The sequence below is a fragment of the Sus scrofa genome, chromosome 9 (assembly GCF_000003025.6).
Source record: "Sus scrofa isolate TJ Tabasco breed Duroc chromosome 9, Sscrofa11.1, whole genome shotgun sequence".
NCBI classification, from domain to species: Eukaryota; Metazoa; Chordata; class Mammalia; order Artiodactyla; family Suidae; genus Sus; species Sus scrofa.
The window spans coordinates 4,626,402-4,639,011 of NC_010451.4; the positions used below are offsets into that span (position 1 = coordinate 4,626,402).

General features: G+C 40.4%; 1 protein-coding gene across 1 annotated transcript in view; it reads left to right on the forward strand.

Moving 5' to 3' along the window:
• The window catches only part of LOC100515441 (olfactory receptor 52A5-like), a 202,980-nt gene extending 197,885 nt beyond the window's left edge, over positions 1 to 5,095 (forward strand). The window contains exon 2 of the mRNA XM_021062371.1: positions 3,111 to 5,095. Within this exon, the coding sequence (XP_020918030.1) occupies positions 3,795 to 4,745 (951 nt within the window). The 5' untranslated portion in view covers positions 3,111 to 3,794 and the 3' untranslated portion in view covers positions 4,746 to 5,095. The remainder of the gene's footprint in view (positions 1 to 3,110) is intronic.

A 12,610-nucleotide genomic window follows, 5' to 3' on the forward strand; every position in this document is an offset into this window, starting at 1 on the left:
ACCCGTCCGTCCGGGAGGCCCTGGCGCTCTGCTTTTCGATGGCTTTAATTTCCCGTAACACGTTAAAGAAGCAGAGATAACATTTTAATGGCGTCGTTCTACTGAGTATTACGAAGAAAGGTCATTCGTAGAAGTGGGAGCATATTTTAAGAACAAGTGGTGACTGGCCTTAGTGGAAAAAAAAGAAGATATAATTTCTGTTTCTGGGTACTCTGACATCTGTCAGTGTTACGAGTATGTTTTAAAATAATTACTTATATTCATCGAATGTTGAAAATTACAAATTCCCGATTTGGGCGCTGACCTTGTTGAAATGCCCTCGGAGCCTTAGAGGAAAATCCGACCGATACGAAGGGCCCACAAGGTCAGGATCTGAATTTAATACACGTATTCACTGTCGTTATTTGCTCCTGCATTTCCTATACTCTCCAGTACAGCTGTAGTTTCAACAACTAGTAAGTAAGTGAAGTGCTGTTATAGACGTAAATACCGAGCTTGCTGTCACACAAAAAGAGAGCTTCAAAAATCACTTTTGACAGGTTAAAAATCGGTAACGTTATTTTATTTTACCCCATTTTCTCCAGAAATCAAATACAGTTAAAGGAGTAAGTCTAGCTTACAGGGCCTTTTCCTGCATTTAGCATTTGATTTCAGAGGTGTTCTTTCTTCCACTCCTGCCTCCTGCAATGGAGATGAAGCCCCTGCCTGCAGACTGCCGTCACGCTTTTTCTGGAATGCTCTCGCTCAGAGTCTCTCTCTATGGGTGAAATATTCATTCACAATGCGCTTACATAGTTGTGGCAAGTTACGCCCGGCCAGGCAAAGACTTTTCACGATCAGGACGTCAAATCCTTCACTTTCCGCACAGAAAAGCAAGCTCAAAGGGGACATAGACAATGGTCATGAAGAATGAGAAGCATGTGCACGCAAGATTTTCCGGAACTTAGCTCTGAATGCACAGGTTATGTTCATGCACCTGCATCAAGCAGGAAGGCAGAAATAGAAACGTAAATTAATTATATGTTCATGAAGACTTAGAAAAAATGATGATTGTTTCAGCGTTTCCAATGGCTGGTTGTGAGTGATTTTGTAATGAGAATAATAAAAATTACAATCATTATAATACCTTCATGGGGAAGTTTGGCTTCCTTCAGCAACGAAGGCAATAACCCTTTTCCTGTGTGGAACTGGAAGGACTCCATTAACCACACATTACTGTTTCATGATATGGTAGGTGAATTTGTTTTAAGCACATGTATTGAGGGAGGATATGAATCAGTATAACTCATTTTGTATAGACTTGCACTTTTTTTGTGTAATCCAAATAAAAGTGTCTGTGTGAGCCCGCTTGTATGAAAAGTTAGGGAGTAGATTCTGGGTATTGGATTGCCTAGCACTGATTAGTCAAAATTGACTACTACCAAGCTGTTTTCCAGAAGCAAGACATTTATTTGAGTGGTAAAAAATCCATGAGGTGTCCTGGGTAAACATTACAGAAGCATTAGGATTAGCTCTTATTCGGAAATACACTCTATTTCCACGTCTCTCTCTCGGTTTTGTTCAGTTAAATTATGAGTCTCTGAATGTACAATCCGCGGAGTCCTGGAGTCAGCAGTGGCCACTTCGTCCAGTATTCATGCGTTCATGTTAGAAGCTGGAAAAATTCTACGTGTGGTGACCTCCCCCGATGTGTCTGCTGTCAGCGCCATCCCTCGGGAGAATTGCGTCATGACCTTGCTCGGCTGCGGGCAGTATATTAGCCCCGTATCAGTCTCGTTGGAAACGGCGTCTTCATCACTGCAGTACGGTCACATGAACCTCTCCGGGCTCGCGTCTGAGAAGATGGGACTTCAGCTTGCGAGTGCGTGTTCTTCCGGGGGCTTCTGAGGTCGTCACAGAGAAACGATAGAAAGGGTCTCAGGGGACCGTGGGAAATCGCCCCCTGTCGTCATGTACAAGGGGTCACTCTTGGAGTTCCCTTGGGGCCCAGCGAGGGAAGGATCAGGCGTTTTCACTGCAGCAGCTTGGGTCACTGCTGTGGCCCAGGTTGGATCCTTGCCCGGGAACGTGCGCATGCCATGGGCTTAGCAAAAGAAGAAGAGACATCCTAAAAGAATGATTGTCAGGATTTCACCAAAGGCGCGAGGAATATAAATAAGTAGAAATGAGTTCCTCTTGGTCTAGTTAGTATGTTTCACCTTTCTTTCCTCCTCTCACCCCTGATGAATCTCCTCATATCTTCAAGCAGGTTTATAACCTGACTTAGGGGAAGTATTTCCTAAGAAAATACTGAAGTAAAAACAGAGGAAACTTATACATTAAGATACTTTAGATTCTCAGCATTTTTTTAGACTGGTTCTTTCGTTACTTTTCCTAATCCCAGTTCTCTGTGCGACTAGACATTGAAACCAGGGCAAATGGATTTGCAATTGCATTAAATTGGGTGCATTAGTGCTGCATGTCTATTAGATATGTTTAATAAATCATCATATGTTGAGGCCAGACAAAAAATTTTTGTATTTTTCTTACACTATGAAGAGACTCTTCCTAGAGGAGGTAATGATTGAGTTGAGAGTTTAATAATAAATGAGTTTTTAGACAAAAAAAATATAAATGATGTGTGTCCAGTGGGAAAGACCAGGAAGGGCAGGAGGAAACCCAAAGGACGTGTTATGAGAAGATGAAAGCATAACGTACAGCGATAGAATTCTAAATTTGTTTGCATATTCTAGCACCTGTCCATCTCCTTATGGCTGATAAGCTTTTAAGGGTGATTAAGTGAAATTTAGCTCTAATATTAATAGTACATGTGAAAGTTTATTTTTCTCTCACATAGAAATTAAGCATATCATTCATTTAGAATGAAGTTCAATATCCTTTTATTTAAAAAGGTTTGTCTTGAGAAATGATACAGCAACTTAGAAATTTTTGGATATTATTCTACGAGGCGAAATTTTTCCCATTTCAAATTTTACAGAAATAAGTTTGCATGTGAAAAATTCCTGTGTCACATTTGAGTCTGGAATAAGTTTGTCTTGTTTATGTTTGTCACGTTACATTTTATTTCAGCTATTTATCTTTAAAATGTATAATTTTATCCCTGTTTCCAGAAAACTTCCCTAGGCTCCCACTTTGAGATGCAGGCAGCTTTTCAATATCCTGTGACAGCCTCCTTGAAGCGTCCCATGTGCAAAGGCGGCAGAGTGCTTGTCATGTGTTCTTGTCTCTTAGGTCCTTAGCCCCATCATCTGCGACGACATCACTTTGTAACTTACTTTCCCAAGATCCAGATCAGCAAGTGTGAGTGGTATTACTTTTATTTTATTCTCCCAGACTGTTGGACTGAATGAATAGGACTTCTTTTGATGAGGGATTTTTCTAGAAAAAAGTATATGTAGCACAACATTTATGTCCTTAAATCTTATTAACTTGGAAGACCGACCAAACTAGGCAGTGTTTTAACTAATTATGCAAAAACTACAAGCAGACACATTCTCTGAATATGTATGTGTTTGTATGTCTCTGTGTATATGACAGAAAGAGACAGAGACAGAGAACTAGACGGAGGGAACAGAAACAGACCTTGAGGTACATCCTTCAAGAAGCCTGTATCCGCATTCCTGAATACAACTGATTGCTCCATGAAAAAATGCATATGTCTATCAAAATGCCCTTTGAAACCACCTTTAGCCACAGAAAGTATGAATCTGGGTGAGACTAGAAGACAAGAGAGACTCTCAACCCAAACGGCCACTTCGAATCAGAAGCCCTAAACCAGGAAGTTCCAGGCTGGTATGTTTCAACGCAATGACACCGTCTTCATGCCCTCAGTGCTGAGGCTGACGGGCATCCCGGGCTTGGAGCCCGTGCAGGCCTGGATCGGCATTCCTTTCTGCGCCATGTACGTCCTTGCCCTGTTTGGGAACTCCCTGCTCCTGGTTGCCATCAAGTCTGAGCGCAGCCTCCACGAGCCCATGTGTCTCTTCCTGGCCATGCTGGGCGCGACCGACGTGATGCTCAGTACCTGCATCCTGCCCAAAATGTTGGGGATATTCTGGTTCCACTCGCCAGAAATAGACTTCGATGCTTGTCTCTTTCAGATGTGGCTCATCCACTCCTTCCAGTGTATTGAGTCAGGTGTTCTGTTGGCCATGGCCTTGGACCGCTACGTGGCAATCTGTGACCCTCTGAGACATGCAGCCATTTTCACCCCCCAACTCGTCACTCGGATTGGGGTTGCAGTGACACTCAGAGCAGCCCTCCTGGTAGCTCCGTGTCTCATCCTCATCAAATGCCGCCTGAAGCACTATCGGACCACAGTGGTCTCTCACTCTTACTGTGAGCACATGGCCGTTGTGAAGTTGGCAGCCGAAGATGTTCGAATCAACAAGATCTATGGTCTGTTTGTGGCTTTCATCGTACTGGGATTTGACATAATCTTCATCACCCTCTCTTACATTCGAATATTTGTAACTGTCTTCAGTCTGCCTCAGAGGGAAGCTAGGCTTAAAGCCTTCAATACCTGCGTTGCCCACATTTGTGTCTTCCTTGAATTTTATCTCCTGGCTTTCTTCTCCTTCTTTACACACAGGTTTGGGTTCCATATTCCACCCTATGTTCACATTCTTCTATCCAATCTCTACCTGCTTGTGCCCCCGTTGCTCAATCCTGTCGTTTATGGTGTGAAGACGAAACAGATTCGTGATCGAGTGTCCAGGATGCTCCGCTCTGTGGGTGCTTCTTGATTTCTAATCATCCAATTTTATATCACATCACAAAACATGTCTCTGGACAATGTCTGTTCTTGGTGAGACTCTGCTTCCTCAAGTTCATCATATGCTGAAATACAGAGCTGTAAGTTTCCTTTCAAGACGGGTTGGCGCTAATTCCTACCAAAACAGTGTCGGTTTGTGGACAGATGATTAATTCATCAATAGGTGGAATTGAAGACAGAAATCATGAAGACTTGAGTGTGGTTCAGGCAGTAAAGGTCTTTCTTGACTATTTCAATGAAGAAAATTTCTTAAAAACACACCTAAGCGTAAGTGTTTGCCTCTGAGTTACAGTACGAAGTGCACTGAGTTCTTTAAAAACAATAAAATTGGTTGAAATTTGGTAATGCCAATAGCAGTGAGTTATTTTTGTCTTCTAATTTTGATGGCAGTAACGTCCTCTTCCTCATTATATTTATAATCCCAACTCAAGGTAAATACTTTTCTTTCTTGTGATCATCTGAGCACTAAGAATGTCAGATGCTTAATTTTTCATTGAAACGCACATGTGTACAGTTTGTGTTGTGAGCATGTTCGGATTGTCGGAAGCCTCAGTATGTGTTAGTGAAAGTTCCCAGAGACCCCACATCCAGTTTTCCTTACTGTGATGGTCTTACTTGGATGATGTGCTTATTCCAATTAGTAAACTAATGTTGACTAATTATAACTAGCTCAAGTCCATGTATTATTCTAACTCCTTAATTTCGACTTCATTTTTTTGACCCAAGATCCTATCCAGGCTACCACATTGCATTTCGCTGCAATGTCTCCTTGAGCTTCTCTTGGCTGTGACTTTTTGCGAGTGTCCTTGTGTCTAATAACCTGGATAGTCTGGAAGAGTGCCGCTCTGGCATTTCATAGAAATCATCCGTTGACATCGAGCTGATGCTATTCTCCTGATTAGATCGGGGTCATGTGTTTTTAGGAGGAAGGCTATGCACTGACATTACAGTGCCATTTTGATCACACATCCTGGGTACACACTATCAAGGTAGCTTTTCCACTCTTGATGTTGACCTTGGTTACTTGTGAGGTTTATCCACTATAAACTTTTTTTTTTTTTTCAGTTCCTGTTTCCGTACTGTATTTTATGGAAGGTAGTTTAGGCAGCCCACACCTAAGAAGTGGGGATTAATGTTTCTCCTCTCTTAGGATAGAGTAGCTATGTAATTTAATAAATTGTTTGGAATCCTACATGGCAGATTGATTTATTCTCCTTTGCTTATTAATTTACTCAATCACTTATTTATATCGGTATGAATTTAGAGTTTGAGTTTTCATTTTCATTTGTGTTATAATCCGGTGTTACTTTCTTTTTGGTCAGGTTGTTCCAATTTGACCATTGCGGGATTTTTTCGTTTGGTTTCTCTTCCTCTCTTGCCGGAGGCCAGCTCCGGGGGCCAGGGAGTGTGCACTTTCCCGAAGAAGATGGATGGCGTCGGTGAATGTACAAATACGGAGACAGCCTCTTTGTCCCTTCTTTCAGGGCGCTGGACTGCTCAGATTTTATTGGCAACAGTGGCTGATTATATAGACAGCTTTTTGCTACAGATTACATCACAGTGTTAAAAGTCCATTGGTTAACTGTTACATGGTATAGCGGCTATACATCCTGTTTTAAGATCTTTGTTTTAACTAAGTGGGTACAATTTAGGGGCAGTTAGGTACAAGACATGTTGTAAGATCTCTATCTTAACTATACGTAGTCCAGTTTAAGGGCAGTTAGGTACAGTAGTTGCCGCATCGTGTGGAAGGAGGAGACTCAGTACAGATCATCCCATGGCCAGCCAGTCTTTACAATTTGAAGAGGCCACAGACACAAGAACTTGGCATTCACAAACCTTGTTTGCAGACTGGTGCTTATCCTCAAAGCGTTGTGGCAGGGAGATAGTGTAAGTAAATATAAACCAACTTCACTAAACTAGCTATGACTTAAAAGCTTTTAAAATCAAGGATGAAACTCACAGCCAGGTTTCTTGGAAAAGATATGTCTAACTTTTATGAACCTCATTAAGATCCTAACTCTAAAGTTTACTATGTAACTAGTTAATAGATAGACACTATGTTTTAACTAAGTCGGATTAAAATAGAGGATAAGTCCTTCAGGATGAAATTCTTATTAAATTATTGTTGTGACTTTGTTAAGCCACAAATCACCACAGGAAAATAAGAATAATAAGTAAATAATCAGGAAAGCCTGAGGAAAACTGAATAGCAAGTGAATAACAGAAAAGACTAAGTCATCCATGGAACAGTCCCCACTCAGCAACACAAAGTGGAAATTATTTCCTGGGAAATGGAGTTTTCCACCTATGTCAGCAGGCGAGCCTTCCTGTCTTCTGGGGCCTGTCCTCGGAACCGTGCCGTGCAGGCAGCCTCCCTTCCTCGGCTTCTTGTATCGTCTCGGCTCCCCGCACTCTCTGACATACCCCTCAGTGTGTGTGTGTGTGTGTGTGTCTTATTTTATAGCATTAAAATTTGCTCCAAGTTCTCCCTGAATATTTCAGTGTGTGTGTGTGTGTGTGTCTTCTTATTTTATAGCATTAAAATTTGCTCCAAGTTCTCCTTGCATATTTCAGTGTGTGTGTGTGTGTGTGTGTGTGTGTCTTCTTATTTTATAGCATTAAAATTTGCTCCAAGTTCTCCTTGCATATTTCAGTGTGTGTGTGTGTGTGTGTGTGTCTTCTTATTTTATAGCATTAAAATTTGCTCCAAGTTCTCCTTGCATATTTCCTGAACTGGGTCATTAGTCTGCTTGTTTTTACCTGAGTGTCTTTCTTTTAGGTTCTCTCAGCTGACAAAGCAAGGAATTTCGTGTGTATCCTAATCCGTATAAATACACGTATCTGTAAATGGATCTATATGGAACCATTTGTATCTAAATTAAGTTAATCTCGAGTCCTTACTAACATCTGCCACTTTCATTCATTACCACATGGATCTTTCTAACCCCTTCTCCTTGCTTCTCCGTAAATTCCTTGTCCGATAGTGAAAGGACTTCAACCGCTTAATTGTTAATTTCCTGTATCTGAGTAAACCCATGTCAAACTTGTGAATCCTTGACCGCGTGGTAAACAACTTTATAAACTAGAGTCAAGGGTTTGTGGTCCGTCGCGTTTGCTTTTATTCCTACACTTCACTCGCTTCTCAAGTTGCTTAGATCAGTACCTTTCCCCGCCATCCCCTTCAGTGAGGTGATTTCGTATATCCGCTATGCAGCCAGGTTATTTTCTTACTGTCTGCGTTCCCTCTGGGATACCTCTACTTTCCAAGCAATTATTGTGAATTTGCAAATACTAAGGCCCATTCTACGCTTATAAAGGTATATGCTTTAAAAAAATACATAATTTTATGTATTTACCATATGGTATCATACACAATATTTGTATCAACCTAAATGATCTGTGGACACATGGTTTTATTTCTCCCTTTTAAATCGACATACCTTTTATTTCCCTGTATAACTGCTCTGGTTAGGGTTTCAAGTGTGATGCCTTCATAGGAATGGTGAGTGGTGGGGTTTTTGCCTTGTTTCTGATCTTAGGGGCGAGTACCGCTTTCCCACCGTTAAGGATGAAGTTAGATGTAGGATTTTTCTGGTAGATGTTCGTTAGTGACTTTAAGAGGAACCCTGGAATCCTGGATTGCTGGAAGGGTTTTTATCCCCCCCACGCACACTGGGAATGGCTGTTGGATTTTGTCTGTGCTTTTGCTGCATTGATATGGTCATTCAATTTTCCTTTTTAGCCTGTTCTTGTGATGAAAAGACATTCCTTGATTTCCCAGTATGGAACCAGCCTTGCACCCCTGGAATAAATCCCACTTGGATATAACGTCATGTTTTTAATACGTTGTTGAAGGTTCTTTGTTAACACTTTGATGAGACTTTATGCGTCTGTGATCATGAGAGATACAGGTCTAGTTGGTCCCCTCTGTTACTGTCTTTGTCTTTGCTGTTACGTTAATGCCGACCTCTGAGAGTGAGTTAGGACTTATTCCCTCTGTGTCTGCTTTCTGGAAGAGATTGGAGAGAATACTACTTCTTTAAATATTTTCTGGAATTCATCAATTGAAACGTCTGGCCCTGGTGTTTTCGATATGGAAATTTATTATTTATTAACTTACTGTGTAGTTTCATAATTCTGTTTCTCTCTGAATTTTGGTTATTTGCATTTTTAAGGATTTATCATAGAATCCACGTTTTCATACTAGTGAAAATAGAAATTTTCATCGTACTTTCAATTTTATTTACAGTGTCCATGTAAGTAGTAGTTATGAGCACGTCTTTCATTTGTGATAGTAGCATTTTTCTATCAGTTTCCTGTTTGCTTGCTTAGAGATTATCAATTTTATTGAATGTTTGAATAAATCTGATTTTTCACCGAGTTCTGTATTTTTATTTTCCTTTGTTCAATTTCAGGGATATGTGTTCAAATTTTTCCTTTTATTTTTTTTCTTCTGGCTTTATGCTTAATTTGATCTTCCTTCTGTGGTGTCCTAAGGCAGAGGTTTATATTATTGACTGCAGATCTTTCTTTTTCCTACTGTGTTCATTCAGTGCCATAATTTCTCTCTAAGCACTGCTTTTGCTCCTTCCCACAAATTTTGGTGTTTTATTTTTATTTTTATTTAGTTCTATTTTGTTTTGTTTTCTCTTGAGACTTCCCCTTTGATCTATTGTGACTTAGAAGTATGTTGTTTAATCTCCAAATCTTTGGAAATTTTCTAGTGATTTTTCTGTTAATATTTTACAGTTTAATTTCATTGAGGTCTGAAAAGAATATTTATATTGTTTCCATTCCTTTACATGTTTAAAGTGTGTTCGACGGACTGGAATGTGGGATATTTTTGAATATGTTCCATGTGAACTTGAGAAAAATGTTTATTGTGATGATGTTGAATAAAATATTCTCTAACTGGGAGTTCCCGTGGTGACTCTGTGGGTTAAGAATCTGACATGGGGTCCATGAGGATGTAGGTTCAATCCCTGGGCTTGCTCAGTGGGTTAAGGATCCGGTGTTGCTGTAGCCATGGTGTCGGCTGGCAGCTACAACTCTGATCGGACTCCTAGCCAGAGAAACTTCCAAATGCTGGGGTGCAGCCCTAAAAACAAAACAACGCAAAAAACCGATAAATGTCAATTCGTAGCTATATATTACATCTATAGATATATCACTACATATATTTACATCTGTATCTATAGACACAGATAGGCATTAGGGCAAGTGGATTGAGAGTGTTCTTCAGCGGCTGTATTCTTGCTGATTTTATGACCTCTTGATCAGTTACTGGAAGCAGGGACTTCAGGTCTTTACCGACAGCAGTGGCGCTGTCTACACCTTCTCGCGGCTCTGTCCGTTCTGCACACGAATTGTGATGCTCTGCTCGCTCTTAGGTTCATGCCCACCAAGGGCTGCTCTGTCTTTTGGGAGGGTTGCTCCTACCTCAGTACATAATCCCCACATTCTTCTGATAATTTTCTTTGATGTGAAGTCGGCTTTGTCTAAAATTAACCTAGTTGCCCCCACTTTCTTTTGGTCCGTTGATACTGCATGTATTTTTCCATTCCCTTGGGAGTCCTGGTCTTTGATCCGCTTCCAGTTGATGTACTAGGCAGTTCATATTTGAAGTGAGTATTCGTGTGGTTGGGGTGATATTTACCACGTTCGTAACTGTTTTCTGTTGTGCTTATTCTTTCTTTCCTGTTGTTATTTCCCGTTTTCTCTCTCCTCTGGACTTGACTGAGAATTTTACATGATTTCACTTTCTCTCCTTGGAATGCCAACTATACACCTTTAAAGCTTTTAACTGTTGGTCTGGAGTTTTCAGTATACATTTACAAATACCATGAGCCCACTTAAAATAATCCTGTGCTGTTTCGCAGTTAGTGCAGGTGGTTTACAGTGGAGTTTCCCCACTTACACCCTCCTGTCCCTCTTAGCACTGCTGCCATTTATGTCACTTTTCCATATCCCGCGATCTCTTGAGTTCTTCTTACTGTTATTACTTGAGCAAGGAGGTATCTATTAAATCAGTTAGGTATAAGAAAAATCATTTTTCTTCCTTTATTCTTTCTTGGCACTGGTTCTTTATGCAGATTCAAGTCTGTGGCCTGTGTGTTTTTCTTTCTCTCTGAAAACTGTTATTTCACCATTCTCGTGGAGCAAGGTCGTTGAAGTCCCAGGGTATCTGCTCCACGTAGCTTGATGTTGTCTGTGATTATCTGTGTTTGCCTGACTCTGGAGATTTTGAAACAGTAGTTTTCTTGCAGTCTTATTTCTCGGAGGAAATGAAGAAAAGCCATTTTTTTTGTTTGTTTTATCATTTTTTCCTGCTGTAATGATGGGAGAATGACATCCAAACTTTTTACATGACAGGACTTACACCCAAATTCTCGCATATGCTTTAATCCAAAATGTCCAACTAAATATCTAACAGATTACTACGTATATTCACATCTATCTGTAGGTCTAGGTAAGTATAAAATAGCTAGATAGGTAAAGAATAGAGTTAACTAAAGATATGTTTGAACCATGATTATGAAATTTCTGTGGATAATGGCTTAAATAAATAATATATTCCCTGGAATTCCGACATGGCTCAGCAGTAACAAACCTGACTGGTATCCATGAGGATGCGGCTTTGATCCCTGGCCGCTCTCAGGGGGTTGAGCATCTGGCATTGCCGTGAGCTGTGGTGTAGGTCGCAGATGTGGCTCGGATCCTGTGCTGCTGTGGCACAGGCCGGTAGCTGCAACTCAGATTTGACCCCTAGCCTGGGAACCTCCACATGCCAGTAAAAAGAAAAAAAAAATAATATATATACATGCATATATACCCAGTGTGGTTTCCATATTTACTTCCTTTGTGCTGAAAGATGATCTCCATTGAACTTTAAAGTCAATGTTCACAACTATAGCAAGTAGTACAAGGGAAAACCCATACATTTCTCAAAGGAGACCATTTGGTTCTGTGTTATATATGCCCTTTTGGGGCACTGAAATAGTTTTGATGTTCCTGGAATGAAACGAAATTAAATTTCACACGTGAATGTGTATCTATAGGAAGCACTGAATGATGAAGCAGACCTATTTCATATCAGGACTTCAGCTGTGGCTAAAATGTCTTTCTGATGTATGTAACATGGTTTTATAGAAAGTTTCATAGAAGGTTTAAAACTAAACAGTGGGTCAGTAAAAACAAACAATTATGGAGGAATATAAATGACTAATACATTATAATGTAATGAATAATTGCTCTAAATTATAGATCAGCAAACTTCTTATGTAAAGAGACAGTGAATATTTAAAATTTTTTGATCATATGATCCCTCCCTGTTTATTCAGCTTTGTCTCTGTAGGGCAAAAGCTCCCATCGATGCTACATTAATTGATGGATATGGTGGTAATGCGATACTTTTTTTTTTTTTGCTTTTTTGTAGGGCCACCCTTTTGGCATATAGAAGTTCCCAGCCTACACCACAGCCACAGCAACACAGGATCCAAGCCACGTCTGCGACCTACACCACAGTTCACAGCAATGCCAGATTCTTAACCCACTGAACGAGGACAGGGACTGAACCTGTGTCCTCGTGGATGCTAATTGGGTTCAGTACTGCTGAGGCAATACACTTTCATTTACAAAAAGAGGGAGCAAGCTGTATTTGGCCTATGTGCTATGTGTAGCTTGCCCATGGGCCTGACACATTCATATTCTACGTGGCAAACCAGCAGTAGTGTTAAGTGCAAAATGTACTGAAGCATAGAATTAAATAAGTGTAGGTTTGGGGGTATCTTTATTACCTGGAGCCAAGGTCATTCATTTTACAGAAGACTGTGG